Source organism: Rhinoraja longicauda, chromosome 11, assembly GCF_053455715.1.
Source record: "Rhinoraja longicauda isolate Sanriku21f chromosome 11, sRhiLon1.1, whole genome shotgun sequence".
Lineage (NCBI taxonomy): Eukaryota > Metazoa > Chordata > Chondrichthyes > Rajiformes > Arhynchobatidae > Rhinoraja > Rhinoraja longicauda.
In genome coordinates this window covers 36,914,682-36,937,280 of record NC_135963.1, presented here as the reverse complement: position 1 = coordinate 36,937,280, position 22,599 = coordinate 36,914,682, and the positions used below count along the sequence as shown (strand labels likewise).

The window sequence follows — 22,599 nt, the reverse complement described above, 5'->3', positions numbered from 1 at the left end:
TTAATCAAATAAATGCAGCCACCCCTCCTCTCTTTCCTCTATTTTGCCTGTAGCGCTTGTATTATGCTGCCAGTTCTGACATTCCCTTGAACATGTTTCTGTACTATATATAATGTGCCAGACCCATGCAATTATCCATGTCCTGAGCTCATCTGCCTTGCCTGGAACTGAAATAAATACAATTTAATCCAACAGTCCATCCTTGCTCCCTGCCTTAATGCTGCTACTGTTGACCTCTGTACTAACTTTCAGTCTTTCATCTGCCTCATTACTGCTTTAGACCACACTAACAGGCTAGGACTTTATTCCTTGGACACAGGAGGATTGGTGCTCTTATAGAAGTGTATAAAATCATGAGGGGAATAGATAGGGTAGATGGAGAGAGTTTTACCCAAAGTGGGGAATCAAGAACAGTACTTTAAGGTAAGAGGGGAAAGATTTAATAGGAACCCGAGGGGCAACCTTTTCATGCTGAGAGTACTGGGTACATGGAATGAGCTATCAGAGGAGGTCATTGAGACAGTTATTATGTTACAGGGAGAAGCCAGGAGAATGGGGTTGAGAAGGGAATGTAGATCAGATTTGATTGAATGGTGGAGTAAACATGATGGGCCGAATGGCCTAATTCTGCTCCTGTGTCTGAAGGTCTTAAGTCAACAATTTTCAAGTTGTGAAAATTACAGATACAATTGAGGGAAATGACTAAAATGTAAGGTATTCTAGGAGAGTTCCAAAGTTCTTTCCTGCTTCCAGTCACTTGCTTAAAGAAATCGCCTGCAGTCTGCCTCTATGCACCCTGGAACATAGAAGAGAGTCATCCCTTTCATAGTGAGACTGTAAATCCATCATACTAAGAAATGTCAATGTGTTTTTGGATTTAATATTTGATTAGGCACAACTCACACCAGTGACAACTGTAATGTTTAAGATGGATGGCATGGTGTCGCAGCGAGAGAGATGCTGCCTTATAGCATCAGTGAACCCGAGTCGATCCTGGCTATGGGTGCTGTCTGCAGGTAGATTGTACGTTATCCTCGTGACCTGTGTGAGTTTTCTCCGGGTGCACCTGTTTCTTCTCACATTCCAATGACATGCTGGTTTGTCAGTTAATTGGCTTCAGTAAAAATGTTAAATTGTCCTCAGTGCTTGTGTGCGGGGATCGGTGGTCGGGTGGACTCGGTGGGCCTAAGGGCCTGTTTCTGTGCTATATCTCTAAACTAAACTAAAGTAACAAACTGGAAACTTCTTTACCGTAAATAGCAAGAAAAAAACAACCTTGAAAAATACTGCCCCTGAAAACCGAAAGAAGAATCCATCAATGTAGGTTATATTCTGCAGAGGAAAAGAATAGTTTGCTTTGATGGGATAATGCACGTGGCGGCGCCTAACGGCAGCGGCTGACTAGCAGTCTGTCCGTCTTTTTTTTCTCCCTTTTATTGTTGTGTGTCGGTGTTGGGATGGTTTTTATGTATTTTTTTTTGGTTGTGTATGTGTGGGAGGGGGTGGTGGTGTGGGTGGGTGGGTGTGGGGGGGGGGGGAACTTTTCTCTTCCTCACGGCGCGGGGTGCGGCTCGGCTGCGGGGCGTAACATCGCCCGCTGCGGCTCGGCCGCTGGACTTTACATCACCCGGTGCGGCTTGGCCGCTGGACTTTACATCCCGGTGCGGCTTGGCCGCTGGACTTTACATCCCAGTGCGGCTTGGCCGCTGGACTTAACAGTGCCCGGTGCAGCTCGGCTGCGGGGCTTAACATCGCCCGGTGCAGCTCGACTGCGGGGCTTAACATCGCCCGGTGCAGCTCGGCTGCGGGGCTTAACATCGCCCGGTGCAGCTCGGCTGCGGGACTTTTCACCGCTGGTGCGGCTCGGCTGCGGGGCTTAACATCGCCCGGTGCAGCTCGGCTGCGGGGCTTTTCATCGCTGGTGCGGCTCGGCTGCGGACTTGAGATCGCCCGGTGCGGCTCGACCACGGGACTTAGCTGCGCAAGGCTTGGTCGCGGGCCTTTCATCGCCCGGTTCGGCCGCGGGACGTTTCAGCGCCCGGTGCGGGGACTGTGCGGGTCGGTCGGGGACGAGCTGTCTGTCCGTGGGCGTGGGGAAGAGAGGGGAAGTTTTGTTGCCTCCATCACAGTGAGGGGGTGTTTGGAGTCACTGTGATGGACGTTTGTGTTGGGGTTATGTGTCTTGTGTTCTTTTTTTTTCTATGACTGCTATGTAGTTTCGTTCGGTACTTCGGTACCGAACGACAAATAAAGCTCTGTTATACTGTTATACTGTTATACAACAATTTTTTGACCCTGAATGTACTTAAAATAATGCCGTGGTACAACAATTATGCCATTATAAGTCTCATTTTATCTTACAACATGTCATATACTTTAATGACTCCAAACCAAAGTAATGGAGTCCAACTATTTGATGTTTAAAATGGAAAACCAGTGCCACTGAGTTGGATAATCCTTAGTTGTAACCAATTAATTTATTATTGAACTATGCTGTTCTGCTTATTTGGAAATCCATACGGCTCAAAGATCAGCATCCAGATTAACTGCATGACCTCGATTGCTCTAGAAACATTCTCCACAGCTGCTCACCAGATGATGGCTATGACAGATGTGTGCCACATGTGCAAAAAATAGATAAAAATAGCTGGTTACCGACCTTCATACTGCACCTAACATCTGGAAAACCATCAATGTCACTGGAGATGTACCAGCCAGCCATTTAAAACAGCAAATCTCTGTAATAAGCCACATTTGCTGATGCACGATGATTGTGTGTATGTGTTTGCTTACATCTGTGAAAACTATATAATTCCATTAAGGCACATAACAGTGTTGATATTTGCACAGAACTCTAATTAATTGGAGCTGCATAATTCATTGCAGTCTGTCTATATATTCTCATTATTTCTACCTCCGCCCCCACCTCTGAGGAGAAGCCATTGAGATACCAAGGGATGTAATTCTATGTTTCGAACTGGCATCCAGAATTTCACTGGTCTCATGAGGTAACAGAGACAATAGAGTAGGCTGAACTTGTCATCCAAGCATAAAACTGATAATGAAACTCAAGTGGTTTCTCTAATGGACAATCTGCTATGCTGGTTTTACATCTGGATAGTTGTTAAAAATCTACCCATGAATTTAAAAGAGTCAGCTTGATCATGAGGAATGTCACGGAGCACTGCTGAGCATTATATCACGGCAGCTAGGGAATTTTAATTTAGTTAATTAAGTAAGTGCTGGAAAATTAAACAAAATATCAGATGGTATCGGGATGGGAACAGTGAAGTTTACTGAATTCACAAAACAAAAAGCAAAGCAAAGTGCTTGAGTAACTCGGCAGTTCAGGCAGCATCTCTTGAGGACATACTGTAGATAAGGGATGTTTTAGGTCTGGACCCTTGTTCAAACAGGATTGTCATTGGGCAAAAAACCAGGGCGGCACGGCAGCACACCCTTACAGTGCTAGGGATCCGAGTTTTATCCTGATTATGGGTGCTGTCTGTATGGAGTTTACACGTACTCCCCGTGATCTTTCTAGGTTTTTTAAAGAATGGGCGGTGCTACCTCCAAAAGGGACCCGGATCAATCAGGCATTGAGCGTATTTTTTTAAAGATCGTTTAAAATATTTTATTTCTCTCACTTTTTTTTTTAAATGAGAAAACTTTTTAAAAATCAAATAAAGCTTTTCTGTAAAATTAAGCGTTTCTTGTTTAAAGTAAACGTTTTTTTTTCCCTTATTTAAGCCGAACTGCTTTTATTTAGCGTTTCAGTGCCCGGCGCGGCTCGGCCGCGGGACGTTTCAGTGCCCGGTGCGGCTCGGCCGCGGGACGTTTCGGTGCCCGGCGCGGCTTGGCCGCTGGACTTAACATCGCCAGCGCGGCTCGGCCGCGGGACGTTTCGGTGCCCGGTGCGGCTCGGCCGCTGGACTTAACATCGCCCGGTGCGGCCGCGGGACGTTTCGGTGCCCGGGGCGGCTCGGCCGCGGGGCCTTCCATCCCCTTGCAGGGGCTGTGCGTGTCGGTTGCCTCGGTAGGGGTCGAGCTGCCTGTCCCTGGGTGCGGGGGGAAGAGAGGGGAAGTTTTGTTGCCTCCATCACAGTGAGGGGGTGTTTGGAGTCACTGTGATGGATGTTTGTGTTGGGGTCGGGTGTCCTGTGTTCTTTTCTTTTTTGCTGTGTCTTGTGACTGCTGAAATTTCGTTCGGTGTTGTGCCGAATGACAATAAAGTGTTGTTATGTTATGTTATGTTATGTTATGTTTAAATGAGAAAAATGTAAATGAAAAAGCTTTCCTTTAAAATAAAGTGTCTATTCTGTAAAACAAACGGGATTTTTTAACGGCTTTTTTTGTAAAATGAAAATGTTTTTTCAAAAATCAAATAAACTTATCAGTAAAATAAATCATTCTTTCTTTAAATCAAAAATCTTATCAGTAAGGGTGCAACAGCAGCGGAAGCACAAGTGCGAGCTGGATGGCTCAGGCTCAGTAAAAAGTAGCTGGAAGGAGTCGGCAGTTTAAGAGCAGGGGCGGCGTCCCTCCCCTCCCACCTTCCCCCCCCTCACCTTCCCCCCCCTCACCTTCCCCCCCCTCACCTTCCCCCCCTCACCTTCCCCCCCTCACCTCCCCCCCCCACCTTCCCCCACTCACCTTCCCCCCCCACCTTCCCCCCCCACCTTCCCCCCCTCACCTTCCCCCCCCACCTTCCCCCCCCTCACCTTCCCCCCCCTCACCTTCCCCCCCCTCACCTTCCCCCCCCACCTTCCCCCCTCACCTTCCCCCCCTCACCTTCCCCCCCCTCACCTCCCCCCCCCCACCTCCCCCCCCCCACCTTCCCCCTCCCACCTTCCCCCCCCCACCTTCCCCCCCTCACCTTCCCCCCCCCACCTTCCCCCCCCCACCTTCCCCCCCTCACCTTCCCCCCCCACCTTCCCCCCCACACCTCCCCCCCCACCTCCCCCCCCCACCTCCCCCCCCCACCTCCCCCCCCCCCACCTTCCCCCCCCCCACCTTCCCCCCCCCACCTTCCCCCCCCACCTTCCCCCCCCCACCTTCCCCCCCTCACCTTCCCCCCCTCACCTTCCCCCCCCCACCTTCCCCCCCCCACCTTCCCCCCCCCTCACCTTCCCCCCCTCACCTTCCCCCCCTCGTGGAACCCGAACCAAACGGGCATCGAGCTGGATGGAAGCAAAATGTTAAAGATTCATTTCTCCCCCCTCGTGGGACATCACTCTGGTGGGTCCAGTCCCCAGCTGTCATCCTGAGAACCCCCCATCTCCCTCATTGGCCGTCACTCAGGCGGGTGCCATTCTGATGTCACACGCTGAACATGGCAAGAAATCGGTTTTATAAGGGAATTCTTTTACTTTAAAATGTCTCTAACTTTAAAAATATAAGCCCAATTTGAATTAAACTTGGATGAAAGGGTCCACAGGACAAAGGTGAGTAAGGTGGTCCAGAAATTGTCAAGTTATCCTGTGACGGGGGCACAAAAAAGTAATCGGATAACATCCCTCAGAATAACTAACATCAACCCTCAGAATACAAACAAAGAGTTTTAGTAATAGACTAGACCAAGTGGACCCGTTGGGCCCAAACCTCTCCTGCATTGGTGCAGCACCCTGGATGGTTCGATTGTAATCGAGCATGACAATTTTAGGCCCACCTTACTCATCATTGTCCTGGGCTTCAAATGTATGTTATATTTAATTTTTTAATGCTTTTTAAACTTTAAAAATCACTTTTTAACAATGTCATAATGGGACCCACCCGAGTGACGGGAGTGGCGGCCAACGAGGGGGAAGGAAGCCACAAAAGCCACCGGGGGCGGGACCTGCCAGAATGATGGGAGTGACGGCCAATAAGGGGGGGCTGTCGAGCCATCCAGCTGCCGCTGCTGCTGAGCCGTTGAGCTGAAACTTTCATAAATGCGCTCCCCTACCCTGCCGGGAGGACCGGCGCCCGTCCTGATGTGCTCCGCAACTGACCTTCCTCCCGTAGTGCAGCGCTTCGGCAGAGGGTCAAACAAGATGGCCGTCACTGCCGAACTGCTGCTGCAGGAGAGGTTTCCACCCAACGGGTCCACGGCTCGCTCTGGCCACCCGGGGCTGAGGTGAATACCTCCCTCTCCCCTTTCTTCTCCCCCCTCGCCACGCGCATGGCACCGGGGGACACTCCCCGGCTGGTAACGGGTCACGGATCGACAGTTGGGGAGGGTTGCCGGGCCCGCAGGAGAGGCTTGCACCCAACGGGGGTTGCCACGCCCGCAGGAGAGGTTTGCACGGACGGTTGCCGGGCCCGCAGGATAGTTTTCAATGGGTCCACGGATCGTCAGTTGGGGGAGGGTTGCCGGGCCCACAGGAGAGGCTGTGATGGAGAGGCTGCGCCCGTAGGAGAGGTCAGCACGGAGGGTTGCCGGGCCCACAGGAGAGATTTGCACCCAATGGGAGAGATTTGGACCCAATGGGTTCACGCCCGGTTAGTCAGAATCAAACGCACAAACTTGCCAACTTATTGATAATCGAGGTCCTACCTGGATATGCATTCACCTGCACACACTTGTATAGGACAGAGTGTATTAGGCAACCACACTACATTGAACGGACTGCATACTCACTAATTATTCTGTCCTGAAGGCATAGCAACTTGTGTTTAATTTGTCCTTTTCCTGATTGATGCATTTTCTACTTGAATTAAATTCAACCAGCTGCTTTTCATGTCATTTTCAAAAGATCATTGAAAGGGGAGTAGGAGGAAGACAAATGGTGACCAGTACATCGGCAAATTTCTTACCCTGTTACCACATCCTGCGATTCCTGCTGCCCAAATCTCTTTTTACTCTCACCCCTAAATATTGCCACAAATTGGACATAAAGTGCTAAAGTAACTCAATGGGTCAGGGAGCCTCTCTGGGGAACATGGATAAGTGGCATTTCAAGTCGGGACTTTTCTGGAGTCTGAAAAATGGTCCCATCCCAAAATGTCACCCATCCATGTACTCCAGAGAGACTACCTGACCAGCTGAGTTACTGCAGCACTTTGTGTTCTTTTTTGTAAACCAGCATCGGCATTTCATGTTTTCCACAATGCATTTTGTTTGCGCAAGAGGACAGAAACTGGCCTCTAGTTTGGGACACGTGCTGAGCAACCCATTGGAAACTTTGGGACCCTGGTTAAGTCTTGGTGACAAGCCAAGGTAATTTAACAGCCAATTGGCCCATTCTTGTTTTGTAAATCTTTTAATAGTTGTTCAGGCCACCTATTTCCCCAATCTGTTCCCTTAACCTTTTAATTTTACTTCAATTGACAATTTATCTTTTTTACTGTGAAAACCCTGTGCCAACCCTATGTGTATGTGGGCAGGCGTTCAATGTTCCTGGCAGTCTGCTGCAAAGAGAAGTTTCTCCAAATTGCAGCTCTTTAACTACCCAAGTCAATCATTTTCACTGAAACTTTAACAAAGAGCATTGGGTCTAATCCAATAATTTAGTCTAATATTTCCGCTTACAGTTTTGCAGGATAGCAGTGACATTTACCAAGACTGCTCCTGGCTTCCTTCCCTTTACAAAGTATACCACAATCAAATCAGAGACCAACACAGCTGTCATGAATCTTTCAACAGCGGCTACATTTTGAGCAATGGGGATTGCTAAAATGTGTTTCCCCTTAAAAATGCAAATTCAGCCTGGCAAACAAGAGGTTACTGGTTTCATGAAGAAATCACATAAATATAATTTTCTGGCTTGCACAGACTTCATTCATATTGACTCAAAAATAACAGCAGCAGGTAAATATGAAACAACTTGCACCAGCTCTTCTGGGTTATTTTCTTGGCTGATTCGCACCTCGCTTTCCTTTAACAGGTACCAGTACACAAAAAGTAGACAAAATTAACATAGTACTGTTTGAAGAAGGGTCCTGGCCGAGGGCCGCATGGTGGCATAGCGGTAGAGTTGTTGTCTTACAGCAACAGAGACCCGGGTTTGGTCCTGACTACGGGTGCTATCTGTACGGATCATTAGATCATAAGAGATAGGAATAGAATTAAGCCATTCAACCCATCAAGTCTACTCCCCCATTCAATCGTGGCTGATCTATCTCTCCCTCCTAACCCCATTCACCTGACTTCTCCTCATAACCTCTGACACCTGTACTAATCGAGAATCTATTCATCTCTGCCTTAAATATATCCATTGACTTTGCCACCACAGCCTTATTCACCACCCTCCAACTAAAGAAATTCCTTTTCATCTTCCTAAATTCCTCCATCTTCCTTTCAGTGTGAGGCTATGATCTCTAGTCCTAGAATCTCCCACTCGTGGAACCATCCTCTCCACATCCACTCTTTCCAGGCTTTTCACTATTCTGTACATTTCAATGAGGTCCCCCCTCATTCTTCTAAATTCCAGCGAGTACAGGCCCAGAGCCATCAAACGTTATCAAGAGCCATCATATGTTACTCTACTCATTCCTGGGATCATTCTAACGCCACTCGACCCTCTCCTGAGCCAGCACATCCTTCCTCAAATATGGTGCCCATAATTGCTCACAATATTCCAAATGCGGCCATACCAGCACCTTATGGAGCCTCAGCATTACATCCCTGTTTTTGTGCACAAACCCTCTTGAAATAAATGCTAGCATTGAGTTTGCTTTCTTTACTACCGATTCAATTTGTAGATTAACATTTTGGGAATCCTGCACCAAGTCCCTTTGCACCTCCAATTTCTGGATTAATCTGAAATTAATCTACGCCTTTATTCCTTCTACCAAAACACATGACTCCACATTTTGCTACACTGTATTCCATCTGCCACTTCTCTGTCTACTCTCCCAACTGTTCATGTCCTTCTGCAGAGTCCCTGCTTTCTCCACACTACCTGCCCCTCCACCTATTTTCGTATCATTCGCAAACCTGGCCACAAAGCCTTCAATCCCCTCATCCAAATCATTGATAGACAACGTGGAGCAGTGGCCCCAGCACCGCCCTGTGGAACCCCGCTAGTCATTGGCAGCCAACCAGAAAAAGCCCCCTTTATTGCCACTCTTTGACCTGCCATTCAGCCAATGTGCTATCCATGCTACTATCTGCCCTTTGATACCATGGCCTCTCATCTTCCTGAGCAGCCTCCCATGTGGCACCTTATCAAAGGCTTTCTGAAAATCTAGGTATACTACATCTACTGACTCTCCTTTGTCTGTCCTGCTATTTACTTCTTCAAAGAATTCCAGCAGATTTGCAGGCAAGTCCTCTCCTTCACAAAGCCATGCTAACTTCAGCCTATTTTATCGTGAACTTCTCAGTACTCTGTAAACTCATCCTTTATAATGGATTCTAAACTCTTGATTCGGACTGTTTACACACTGCTGGCTTTGTTACTATTTTTCATGGGTAATTTGGGATTAATTAAATGGTGTCTTGCCAGAGATTCACAAATTCCATGAAAGAACTGGGGAAAATAAAAACCAAGTTAGTGATTCCAGTGCGATGTTAATGACTGACATAAGCAGTAATGTGCATCCGTGACGAAAACAGTATTTCAGTATACAGATTTACAAGGTAAAACTGTTGGGAATAGAGGTCATGATTGAAGGAATTGCCATCTTGCAGGGATGGAAAGAGAAATTCAGGCTGAAAAGATGGGTCCCTACCCAAAACGTCATATATCCATGTTCTCCAAGGATGTTGCCTGACCCGCTGAAGTACTCCAGCACTTTGTGTAGTTTTTATACAATGGGATCTGCAGTTCCTTGTTTCTACATGATAGATTAATCAATCTGGTTGATTGCCAGAGATTGTGTTCTTTTCTTGGGTATTTTGAGGTATAGGGAGAGGGTTGGATTGTCAGTAGATACACAATCAGTCTCAGACCTGCACTTGGAACCACTATTCCCGTTTAGTTTCTTGCCCGCGGTGACCAATGGGACATTGAAGATCATCAATGAAAATTAATTGTTGTGAGTGTTGGAAGAATAATGCATGTCTTTTAATACTCACACAACAATGATGTCCAGGTCTTATTGCACGTGGTCATGGACTACTTCATTTTCCTTCGTGATATGAATGGAATTGAACATTGTACATTCTGCAGTGAACATTCACTTTTCCAACCTTATGTTTAGTTTAGATTTTAGTTCAGAAATACAGTGCGGAAACAGGCCCTTCGGTTCACCGAGTCCACATCAACCAGCGATCCCCGCACATTAGCACTATCCTACACACGAGGAACAATTTTACATTTACACCAAACCAAATAACCTGCAAACTTGTACGTCTTTGGAATGTGGGAGGAAACTGAAGATCTCGGAGAAAACCCACGCAGGTCATGGGGAGAACATACAAACTCCGTACAGACAAGCACCCTGGGTCAGGATCAAACGCGGGTCTCTGGCGCTGTAAGGCAGTAGCTCCACTGCTAAACCACCCTGCTGCCGTATGATGAAAGGAAGTTCATCAATCAAGCTATTGAAAGTGATTGCGCTTGGTGCACTTCCTATAGGAACACGTGAGGATACAGTACCTTGCAGCTGAGGTAGATGGTCTCAAACAGCCAGAAATTGGTTTCTTCACACTCGGCAGGACTCCAAGAATACTTGTGGGTGTTATGGAAATGTACGAGCAGCTTTAGCTCCAAAAGAGTCACTTGATGAAGCGCTGGGTCTCGGACTAATAGACTACGTATTTACATGACCAGCTGTGGGGCATTTGACGATAATCAGATCGGAAGGAACTGATTTCTTTTTATATGTAAAGATGGTTCCACTGAAGAAATACAAAACCAGGATTCAGAAATACAGATCCACCACCGATTTTCTGGCAATTGATGTTCCAGTGCCTTCTTTGATCCGGACAAAATTACGAGAGCCCAAATCCCCCCGGAAATCCCCTCAAAAATGTGGTGCCTAGACTGGGTAAGGTGGCCGATCGTGACCTCATCGGGACTTCCATGGCAGATCGGTGAGTCGAATTTGCACTCTGCGTCCAGGGCTCTGGAACTCCGGCCCGGCTGGAGCAGGTAGATCCATTCCTATAGCCGACTTTCAATAGACAATAGACAATAGGTGCAGGAGGAGGCCATTCGGCCCTTCGAGCCAGCACCGCCATTCAATGTGATCATGGCTGATCATTCTCAATCAGTACCCCGTTTCTGCCTTCTCCCCATACCCCCTGACTCCGCTATCCTTAAGAGCTCTATCCAGCTATCTCTTGAATGCATTCAGGGAATTGGCCTCCACTGCCTTCTGAGGCAGAGAATTCCACAGATTCACAACTCTCTGACTGAAAAGGTTTTTCCTCATCTCAGTTCTAAATGGCCTACCCCTTATTCTTAAACTGTGGGCCCTTGTTCTGGACTCCCCCAACATTGGGAACATGTTTCCTGCCTCTAAAGTGTCCAACCCCTTAATAATCTTATACGTTTCGATAAGATCTCCTCTCATCCTTCTAAATTCCAGTGTATACAAGCCTAGTCGCTCCAGTCTTTCAACATATGATAGTCCCGCCATTCCGTGAATTTACCTAGTAAACCTACACTGCACGCCCTCAATAGCAAGAATATCCTTCCTCAAATTTGGAGACCAAAAGTGCACACAGTACTCCAGGTGCGGTTTCAAGGCAGTATTTGCAGGTATCTGGGTATCTCTGATTCCCCTTCCACAAGGCCTTGACCTCTGTTGATCTGGCAAAACACATAATCCAGCAAGGCACTGATATCAAGGGTGCCAGAAAATCAGATGTGGACCTGTACATGATAGATTGATTTGTCAAGCACTGACAAATCAATAAACTATGCAAGAGAAACAGCTTTATCTGAAGAATAGTTTCAAAGTGAAACTCATGGTCACATATAGCATCTGAGGAAAAATAGCAAAGATGCATTTCAGGGAATACTAGATAAGGATACCAGTCATAAAAAAGGAGCATTGGCTGAAGCAGTTAGATTAAGTAGCATGAGAGGGGGTTGTACAGTGAAAGCACTGGCCAAGGCCTGTCAGGCTAAATGGCAAAATGCAATGTAATACCGTGTAAGGCTGATGCCAAGGACTCTGATGAGAAGAGTGTGCAGAAGAAGGATAAAACCCTTCAATGATAAAAACCGGTAGTGAGGTGATGTCTGAAGTACAATGAACAGACAGCAGTATAAATGAGCAGGCATAGGAAGAGGTAATTGTCCATGCTGATATGCTGACCATCAGAGGGCCGGCTCATTCACCTCACATGATTACCTACATTATCACATCAAGCACTTTAGTAATTCCACCCAGTGTTACATTGAAGTACAGATAACAGTTTAAATTAGTTTTCAATTCTCTTACAAGCTCCCAGTTCTCATGTCTTGGGTGGCACTTTCATGAGTATTGATTTTCTTAGTGTGTTTAAGATCATTAATTCTTCTCCAACAGTTGCTTCTACAACCATATTTCTTTGTCACCTGTGTCTCCTGGTCTCCTTTCTGCCAGAACCATTTTTTTGTTCACTTCCCCCTACTCTGCACCTAAAGCAGACCTGTTAAAGTCATAGAGTCATACAGCATGAAAATAGGCCCTTCAGCTCGAACCACCCACGCCAACCAACATGCCCCATCTACACTAGTTCCATCTTCCCGCGTTTGATCCATAACCCTTTAAACCTACTGTCTCTATACACATGTCCAAAGGTCTTTTAAACGTTCTCGCAAAGTTTCCAGTTTAGATGAAATGTCTGGTCTGATGTGTTCATCCTGTTTCTCCCGGCACAAATGCCGCCTCACCCATTGTGTGTCCCCGTCATTTATTGTTCTTTTTAAATGGTTGATCGGATATCACTTAAACTTGTATACGTAGAAGGAAGAAAGGAGAAAACAAACGTTAATGTTGGAGTAACTCAGCAGACCAGGCAGGATCGCTGGAGAACATGGAAAAGGTGATGTTTCAGATCAGGACCCTTCTTCAGACTGATTGTAGCAGGGGGGAGAAAGCCAGAAAAGAGGTGGGAGCAGGGCAAAGTCTGACAAGTGATCAATGAATACAGGTGACGGGGAGTTTTAATTGGTATGTGGGAGGACAAAGACCAGAGATAGGAAGAAAGATAATGCTATGAGTTAAGTAGGGAAGAGGCACCAAACATGAAGCCAGGGAAAAGTATATAGTTGGAATGTCGAGAAAAAAGTATAATTTTTTTTTCCTGTTTTTTTCTTTAAAACAAAGCTGTAATATCCGTCCAATGTGAGAAGCAACAATTGCACCACGTGACAACATGACCCATAAATAAAATCCAGCAAGTCGGCCAACTCGAAAGAGTCATTGAAAGGAACTATGCATTCTGGAATTGCACCAATGCCAATGGTAGCCCAATCCATCACACAAACCAGCCTTCCCACCTACACACAAACCAGACTTCCCACCCATTGACTCCATCTACATTTCACACTGCTTCGGGAAAGCAGCCAGCTTTATCAAGAACTGCTCACACCCTGGTCATACTCTCATCCCCCATCGGGCAGAAGATACCAAAGCTTGAAAGCACATGCCACCTGATTCAGGAATAGCATCTTCCCTGCTGTTTGTCAGGCATTTCATATGTTGGGCTTGAATTCCCATTATCATATCATATCATATCATATATATACAGCCGGAAACAGGCCTTTTCGGCCCTCCAAGTCCGTGCCGCCCAGTGATCCCCGCACATTAACACTATCCTACACCCACTAGGGACAATTTTCACATTTACCCAGCCAATTAACCTACATACCTGTACGTCTTTGGAGTGTGGGAGGAAACCGAAGATCTCGGAGAAAACCCACGCAGGTCACGGGGAGAACGTACAAACTCCTTACAGTGCAGCACCCGTAGTCAGGATCGAACCTGAGTCTCCGGCGCTGCATTCGCTGTAAAGCAGCAACTCTACCGCTGCGCTACCGTGCCGCCGATCTATCTCGCTGTGGCCCTTGAACTTATTTTTTTATCTGCATTTTTCCTGTGGCTATAACATCATATTCTACACACTGTTTTCTCTTTTGCAATACTTGATATACTCCTAGATAGTACAATCTACCTAGATAGTACGCACAGCAAAGTTTTTCATGCATCTCAGTATATATGACAATAACAATAATCAATAGAGTCGTAGAGTCATACAGCAAGGAAACGGGCCCTTCGGCCCAAATTGTACACGCCACCCAACATGCCCCATTCCACTTGCCTGTGTTTGGCCCTTGTCCTTCTGAACCTATCTTATCCATGTACCTGTCCAAATATTTTTTAAACATTGTGGTAGCACCTGCATCAACTTCCTTCTCTAAACATTAAAAATCAGAGTGTTATCTACCAGACCCAAACCATTCTTTAATGTATTCAAACCACATAAAGTGAACTGAGAATAATGATTGTCTGCTGGCAACATGAAATATTTAAGATTTGTTGCTTTTTCTTCCATTCAAGGCATCGAGAATTTTATTTTCTTGATGTGGTAAATCAACTAGTGAAGAGAGGAGACTCACCCACAGAACATCACAATGTTGTAGAGTGAGGGGTTATCTGGAAGAGGCATGGTCTGTTGCAGGCAGAGTTGCTCACAGCCTCCATTCATTCCATCTGAGCAGTCAATGCCAATATGCCTGTCGTAACAGCCGGAGCCATCCTTCATTGGGCTGAGTCCCAGAGGGCACTGCAGGAAAAACAAAGGGACAAGAATCATTACAAAGTGAGCAAAAGATAACCTGCTGTCTCAGTATAAAAGCAAAATGATAGGGTTGAAAGATATGCCCAGTACAGACAAGTGGCTATCAGCTTGTGCAGCACATTGCTCCTTTGTCAGTAATAACAATGCACCTTTCATCCTTTGCCTTCCTTGGTCTTTTGCCCAATATATTTGCTTTTTTTTTAATGGTCTGACACCTTTTAACATTATTACATCTATTTATGTATTTTGAATAAGTATATTCAGGATCAGGATCCAGCGAGCAATCAAACCTGATGATTGCCCAAGAGTAGGAGAGAATGTAACTGGAGGGCAGTCCTGAGATAACATCTGCCACATTGGAATCCCTTGGAATATCTTTAATCAAATTTTGCTGGACTTTATCATGCACTAAATGTTATTCCCTTGATCCTGTACACTGTGGGCGGCTCGGTTATAATCATGTATAGTCTTTCCACCGACTGGATAGTACACAAAAAAAAAGCTTTTCACTGTACCTCAGTACATGTGACAATAAACTAAAGTAACCTGGAGGGTATAACTAATGAAAACTCATTAATCTTGTACAAGGACTGCTTTTCCTGGCCATCTAACATGATTTCCAGTGAAAAACAAGCTGTTGGATCATCTATGGAGAAAAATGGATAGGCAATATTTCAGGTCAGGACCATTCTTTAAAATTGGAGTAGAGGGTAAATAGCTGGTATAGCTGGAGTTAACAATTACAATGTAAAATAAGGATGTAAACATATGAAGTGTCCACATTTTGAGTCTGTAGTTTCAGGTTTCAGCTTCTGGGCTATGCAATGGCTGCAAGATTGGACATTTCTCCACCATACTTTCAGTTCTTAGGCTATTTGATCTCCCTGTCTTGATACATTTGTATATTTAACTCAAAGCTTTGGCTTTCTCTTTAAGTTATGAGCATCATTATTAAGTGAAATTTCTGCTTCCCTGGCCAATCTTAATAGCAATCTCTGGCTGGAGTTTTTCAACAAGGCATTGGTATGATCATTCTTCAGGACTATTCTTTTGACAAATCCTGATCTTTTCAGTTTTGGATCATTTCCCTTCACCCTACTGACCTCTGCATCTAGCCCAATATTTGCCAGCAAACCCTACTATGCCTGCCTTCCAAGATAAATGGAGTCAAGTTACAAATCAGTCAAAATCTAATTGAATGGTAGAAAGTTCTTAAGTAGCAGAGTTATTGGTTCCTGTTCCCAATCTGCATGGTCACTTATAGGTCAAAGTGGTTTCCTTTTGCTTTCTTCTGCATCACCATGCCAGTGTGCAAGTCATGAGGTATTGCTATGTTTGAGAAAACAATCGTTAAAATGCAATCTTGATGCATGGTCTCAACCCAAAGAGTGGACCAACTCTCTGCCTCCACAGAAACTGACCGATGTACTGATTTCTTCCAGCAGTTTTATTTTCTTTAATGCACAAAAGTATAATTTTAGCTTAAAACATTTGAATTATTGTCTTTAAATACTCCCTGTCGTTTCCACCAGAAATATACCTTTAAAGGCTGGCGAGAATCAGCAAACCTGGTTAGGTCCTTAGGCCTACACTGTTTTTGACCTTCAATGCGGATGAAGATTATCTCCTCCAATCCTAATTCTATGTCATTCCTACATTGTTCAAGGCCTTTTCCCCATATCCACTTGGATATGGCCCCAATATTAGAATTAGACAGATCAACAAAACAGCAATAGAGCTGAATTCACAAAGAAATACTGGCACATCTTGTGTTGCCACTGCATGGCTTGAATGATCTCCTGGTGGAGAGGTGCCACCACTTTGCAAGCTTAATCTGAACCTGGCATGGGGCATTGCTCAATTCATTGATTAACAAGATGCCAATTCCTTATCACTAACATTTACGGTTCAGATGGAATGGATGTGGGTGGGATTTCAGATTGGACACTTGCATCAATCAGAATCAATGAAAACCAATAAAGTACTTTGGTACAATCTGATTTTAGAAAAAGGTGTTCTAATAACATCTAATCTTCATGTTAAATTAGTAGCTGCTCTTTTTAATTCAGTTTAGTTTAGAGATGCAGCATAGTAACATAGAAACATAAAAACATAGAAAATAGGTGCAGGAGTAGGCCATTCGGCCCTTCGAGCCTGCACCGCCATTCAATATTATCATGGCTGATCATCCAGCTCAGTAGCCTGTACCAGCCTTCTCTCCATACCCCCTGATCCTTTTAGCAAAAAGGGCCACATCTAACTCCCTCTTAAATATAGCCAATGAACTGGCCTCAACTACCTTCTGTGGCAGAGAATTCCACAGACTCACCACTCTCTGTGTGAAGAAATGTTTTCTCATCTCGGTCCTAAAAGACTTCCCCCTTATCCTTAAGCTGTGACCCCTGGTTCTGGACTCCCCCAACATCGGGAACAATCTTCCCGCATCTAGACTCTCCAACCCCTTAAGAATTTTATATGTTTCTATAAGATCCCCCCTCAGTCTTCTAAATTCCAGCAAGTACAAGCCCAGTCTATCCAGTCTTTCCTCATATGAAAGTCCCGCCATCCCAGGGATTAATTCGGCCCACCATGTCCACACTGCTCAGCGATCACCCATCCACAAGTTCTATCCTACATGCTTGGGGTAATTTACAGAAGCCAATTAATCTACAAACCTGTACAACTTTGGAATGTGGGAGGAAACCGGAACACCCACGTGGGAGAATGCGCAGACAGCACCCATAGTCAGGATCTAACGCAATAAGGCAGCAACTCTACCATTGTGCTGCATCATTTGCTTATCCTTCCCTTAAACTTGAAGGATTGAGTGGTATTTGTCCAGTGTTTAGAAATGTTGTGGATGTGAACATGTGAAGGCAAAAGCTTTTGCCTCTAGACAATGCCTTTGATGATCCTTTTTACTGGAGTGGGTTCAAGGATTAAAATGGGTCAATACAGAGGGGGATCTCACTTTGTCCTATTTAACTCATGCTTTGGAATCTTTACTATCCACTTGAAAGGGTAGACATGGCCCTGTTTAAAAAAATTAAACAATATGAATTGAAAAATTAGATCTTGCGGGCTTATTACAGGCTGGAATCAAATGAAGATAATCAGATGTACAGGTACAGGTATGTAGGTTAATTGGCTGGGTAAATGTAAAAATTGTCCCTAGTGGGTGTAGGATAGTGTTAATGTACGGGGATCGTTGGGCGGCACGGACTTGGTGGGCCGAAAAGGCCTGTTTCCGGCTGTATATATATGATATGATATGATATGGATGGTTTAGACAGAATAATGCAAATATGGCAACGTGTCGTAGTTCAAAATCTAATTGAATTTCAAGTCAAAAGTGTAACTCTGATTAAATTCACATGAAAGGTAGTCATTCATATTTGTGTGCATCGTGAATTGCTGTGGTGACATTCACTTTTACTTTGTTGTGGCAATGGAGGTTTTCAATGATATATAATGACATTATGACTAGAAGTCTATCTGGGAACAATTTGCTGAGAACAAGAATTATTTCAGTCTTGCCACTGCATAAAAAACCCCATCAAGTGATAGAAAATGAATGTGCATCAAGTCTGGAAAACACTATTGTCCTCCTTGTGCCTATGCAACCTTGCAAATCTGTTCTGCCTATTGTATTGAACAAAAATTATCAAGGATCATTTAGTAGAGAGGTTTGTGCCTGGCAGACAGAATCTGAGCTTCATGGAAACAAAAAATGTTTTTATACTCAGAGTTATGTCCTTGAGTTAGCAAGCTGTATCATTCTTAAAAATCATGCCCCAGCCTCAAGACGTGTCCCTGGAGAGTCACACCTGTTCAACTCTGGATTCTTCATTAAGTGGCCTCTTGTCTACACCATATTTGCTGTCGACAAATATTCCACTGAATGCAAAGCCTTGAAAAAGGATGAATAGGAAGTACACGGGTGCTGGTCTGAACAAACTGCTTGGAAGAATGGGGTGGAAAAACATGTCACATTTAAAAGAAACCTTGGAGATAAATGCCTGCTTCATAGACTCACAAGAGACTGCACTTTTTGGAAGCTGAAAGAATAAAACATGGTGGTGGAGGAACTGAGCAGGTCCAGCAGTAACTATGGAGGCAGAAGGACTGCGAGTTATGAGTTGAGATCCAGCATCAAGATTTGGATGATTCATGCCTGTTAAACACCTTTTCTCCCCATGCTTAAAATGCTTATAAAAGAGAGAATCACAAAGCGTGGAAACAGGCCTTTTGGCTCAATTTGACCACGCTGACCAACATGTCCCATCTACACTAATCCACCTGCCTGCGTTTAGCCCTTATCCCCCCAACCTATCCTATCCTATCCTATCCTATCCTATCCTATCCTATCCTATCCTATCCTATCCTATCCTATCCTATCCTATCCTATCCATTTACTGGTCCAATTGTTTTACTAACATAAAAAAAGAGTACCAATACTTATTTGATGAAACCCAGCAATTAATTTCCTCACCGATTTTAATCCTGGACTGTTTGCAATAACATCCCAGAGGTTAGCAGAGGGAACTTATAATAGTTTGTTCCTTCTCACTGCACCACAATATAGTACAGGTTGTCACACTCCAAAACAGTGCTTCCCAGTTCCAAGGAACACCTGTTACCTTTGTGATCTTGAAATTTCTGAAATAATTACAACCCTCATGCATTTAAGATGCAAAACCACTGAGGCTTAATTTGTACCTCTTCTTTGACTTTGCATTTTGGACCAATTGTGGTCTGGCACCCAACTTGTCTGAAGAAGGGTTCTGACCCAAAACATCACCAAAGGTGCTGCCTGGCCGGCTGGGTTAGTCCAGCATTTTGTGTCCATCTTCAGTATGAACTAGCAACTGCAGTTCCTTCCTAATCAACTTTTGTTGACTTGCAGCCAACTTTCTGCAGTTTCAGTTCGAAGAGATATCCATTACTAATTTGTGCCTGAGGTCAGTACTGTGGAAAGTCTGTTTTGCTGTGTGTTGGGCATTGCATTTCCACTGTGGTCATATTTAATGGGACATATGCCACAGTCATATCAATTTGCACACCTCATTGTTACTCCTGAAACTAAGTGTGTATCGAGTTCATTTATGCTCAAAGTTAAACTCTGACGGTTGGGAATCTTAACACAACCTCCAGCTGATGCATAATAACAGTAAAACTGCATACATAATTAAGTGCAGGACACAATAGGCCACTTTCCACTGAGGAATAAAAAATGACACATCACGGTCACAGAAATCACTGAGGTTGGGTAAAGCAACAGACATGCACAAAACGCTAACTACCTACTCAGGCAGAACAATGAACAAATGCCTCATTCTTGCGCCATTCCTCGCCCGAAGAAGTGCATAACTTTAGTTTTGTTTATTAATGTCACGTTTATTAATGCCAAGGTCCATTGAAAATATTTTGATTGCATGCTATCCAGTCAAAGACCACACATGAATAAAATCAAGCTGTCCACAGTGCACAAATAAAGGATGAAGATACACCATTCAGTGCAAGCTTTAACATTGCAGTCATACTCCTCAGGCAACATACAAAATTGACCCATTTAAATACAAGCACACACTGCCATTCCTCAATATACAAAATGGGTGTTTTCCTGGAAAACATTTTGTTAAGCAGAATTTCACAAAGTGCAAAGATTGGAGAAAGTACATTGTGGGGATTTTGGTACAGAGTGTCCATATGGGCAGAGTGAAGTGTGTTATTCACAATAGGGAAATGTGGATTAATCAATGGAAGAAACATATCAAAAGGCACAAATTCACGGAATGGCACCCAGTAATCACACCAAACTATTAAAGAAAACCAGGATTTCCGTAACAAGTGCCATGCATCTTAATATCTCAGCCTTTTGCTCCTTACTGCCCAACTGGAGTTAAAGATTGCGATATTGCCTATCTAAAAATTCAGGCAAACAAGTCATGACAGCTAGATTTTGGTAAACTTTGGTCTTTATTTTGAAAAAAGTAGCTATGCTATCGGACTACTGACTATAACCCTTAAAGCTGCAGGACATTTATCTATTCAAAACAGTCAATGGCATTACACTGAAAATTTGTAACTGGAATGTTTGTCAAGTGTGCAGCATTTGTAGTATTGTAACCAGCCACACATTCTTTAGGCACAAAATGTAACTCAGCAGGTCAGGCAGCATCTCTGGAGAACATGTATAAGTGACTTTCAGAGTCTGAAGAAGGATCTTGACCTGAAACGTCACCTATCCATTTTCTCCAGAGATGATACCTGACTCGCTGAGTTATTCCAGCACTTGGTGTCCTTGTGTGCATTAACCTGCATCTGCAGTTTTTTGGTTTTACAATACACTCTTTACCAGCTCACTTCATTAGGACAAGCTTATTCAAGACATTATAATGTTTGCAGCATTAATCATGTCTCATGCATTATATGTCACACCATGGAAGTCAAATTGCGACAAGGTTCCGCATGGTAGGCTGCTCTGGAAGGTTAGATCGAATGGGATCCAAGGAGAGATAGCTGAATGGATAGCAAATTGGCTTCATGGAAGGAAGCAGAGGATGATAGTGGAAGGTTGCTTCTCGGACTGGCCACCTGTGACTCAGGGTTCGGTGCTGGGCCCGTGACTGTTTGTCATCTACATCAATGATTTGGATGAGAACATACAGGAAAGATTAGCAAGTTTGCTGATGATACAAAAGTTAGTGGTTTTGCAGATAGTTAAAATGGTTGTGAAAGATTGCAACAGGATCTGGATCGATTGGCCAGGTGGGGGGAGGAATGGTTGATGAAATTTAATACAGAAAAGTGTGAGGTGTTGCAATTTGGGACATTGAATAAAGGCAGGACCTACCCAGTGAATGGTAGACCTCAGGGGAATGTTGTAGAGCAGAGGGATCTAGGAGTGCAGGTGCATGGTTCCTTGAAGGTGGAGTCGCAGGTAGATAAGGTGGTCCAAAGTCATTTGGCACATTGGCCTTCATCAGTCAGTATTGAGTATAGAAGTCGTACAACATGTTGCAGTTGTATAAGACGTCGGTGAGACCACATTTAAAGTATTGTGTTCATTTCTGGGCACCATGTTATAGGAAAGATGTTGTCAAGCTTGAAAGGGTTCAGAGAAGATTTACGAGGATGTTGCCAGGACTAGAGGGTCTGAGCTATAGGGAGAGGTTGAGTAGGCTGGGTCTCTATTCCTTGGTGCGCAGGCGAATGAGGGGTGATCTTATAGAGGTGTATAAAATCATGAGAGGAATAGATCGGATAGATGCACAGAATCTCTGGCCCAGAGTAGGGGAATTGAGGACCAGAGGATATAGGTTCAAGGTGAAGGGGAAAAGATTTAATAGGAATCCGAGGGATAACTTTGTCCCACAAAGGGTGGTGGGAGTATGGAACAAGCTGCCAGAGGAGGTAGTTGAGCCTGGGACTATCCCAAGGTTTAAGAAACAGTTAGACAGGTACATGGATAGGGATATGGATCAAACGCAGGTAGGTGGGACTAGCGTAGCTGGGACATGTTGGCTGGTGTGGGCAAGTTGGGCCGAAGGGCCTGTTTCCACATTGTTTCAGCCTATGACTCTATGACTAAATCAAATAGTCCATCTGATTTTTTTACATATACAACTGTAATGAAAGCAACAGGATGATCAATGGAAACAATAATCCTCACTCTGAAGAAAACTACCCGAAGGCATTTAAGTTCATAATCTGCACTCCTCACGCATACACCTAATCTTTGTAGTACACAAGTCCCAACATTATTACAAGCATGCTACTGTGCAGATAATATTTTATATGCTGTATTCTTCAGGACAGAGAAGCAGTGAGAAAGAGTTACATGTTTGAATGCATTGTGCTACTTATGAAAATCCAGCTTTTTTTTAGTTTTCCAGCTGTGAATTTAAAGTTTTTTGAATTAGTTTAGTTTTGTT

General features: G+C 44.5%; 1 protein-coding gene across 2 annotated transcripts in view; it reads right to left on the bottom strand.

Moving 5' to 3' along the window:
• The window catches only part of astn1 (astrotactin 1), a 1,605,092-nt gene that overhangs the window by 584,639 nt on the left and 997,854 nt on the right, over nucleotides 1-22,599 (bottom strand). For both annotated transcript variants that reach the window (XM_078407397.1, XM_078407398.1), the window contains one exon: nucleotides 14,481-14,647. In XM_078407397.1, the coding sequence (XP_078263523.1) occupies nucleotides 14,481-14,647 (167 nt within the window). The remainder of the gene's footprint in view (nucleotides 1-14,480; nucleotides 14,648-22,599) is intronic.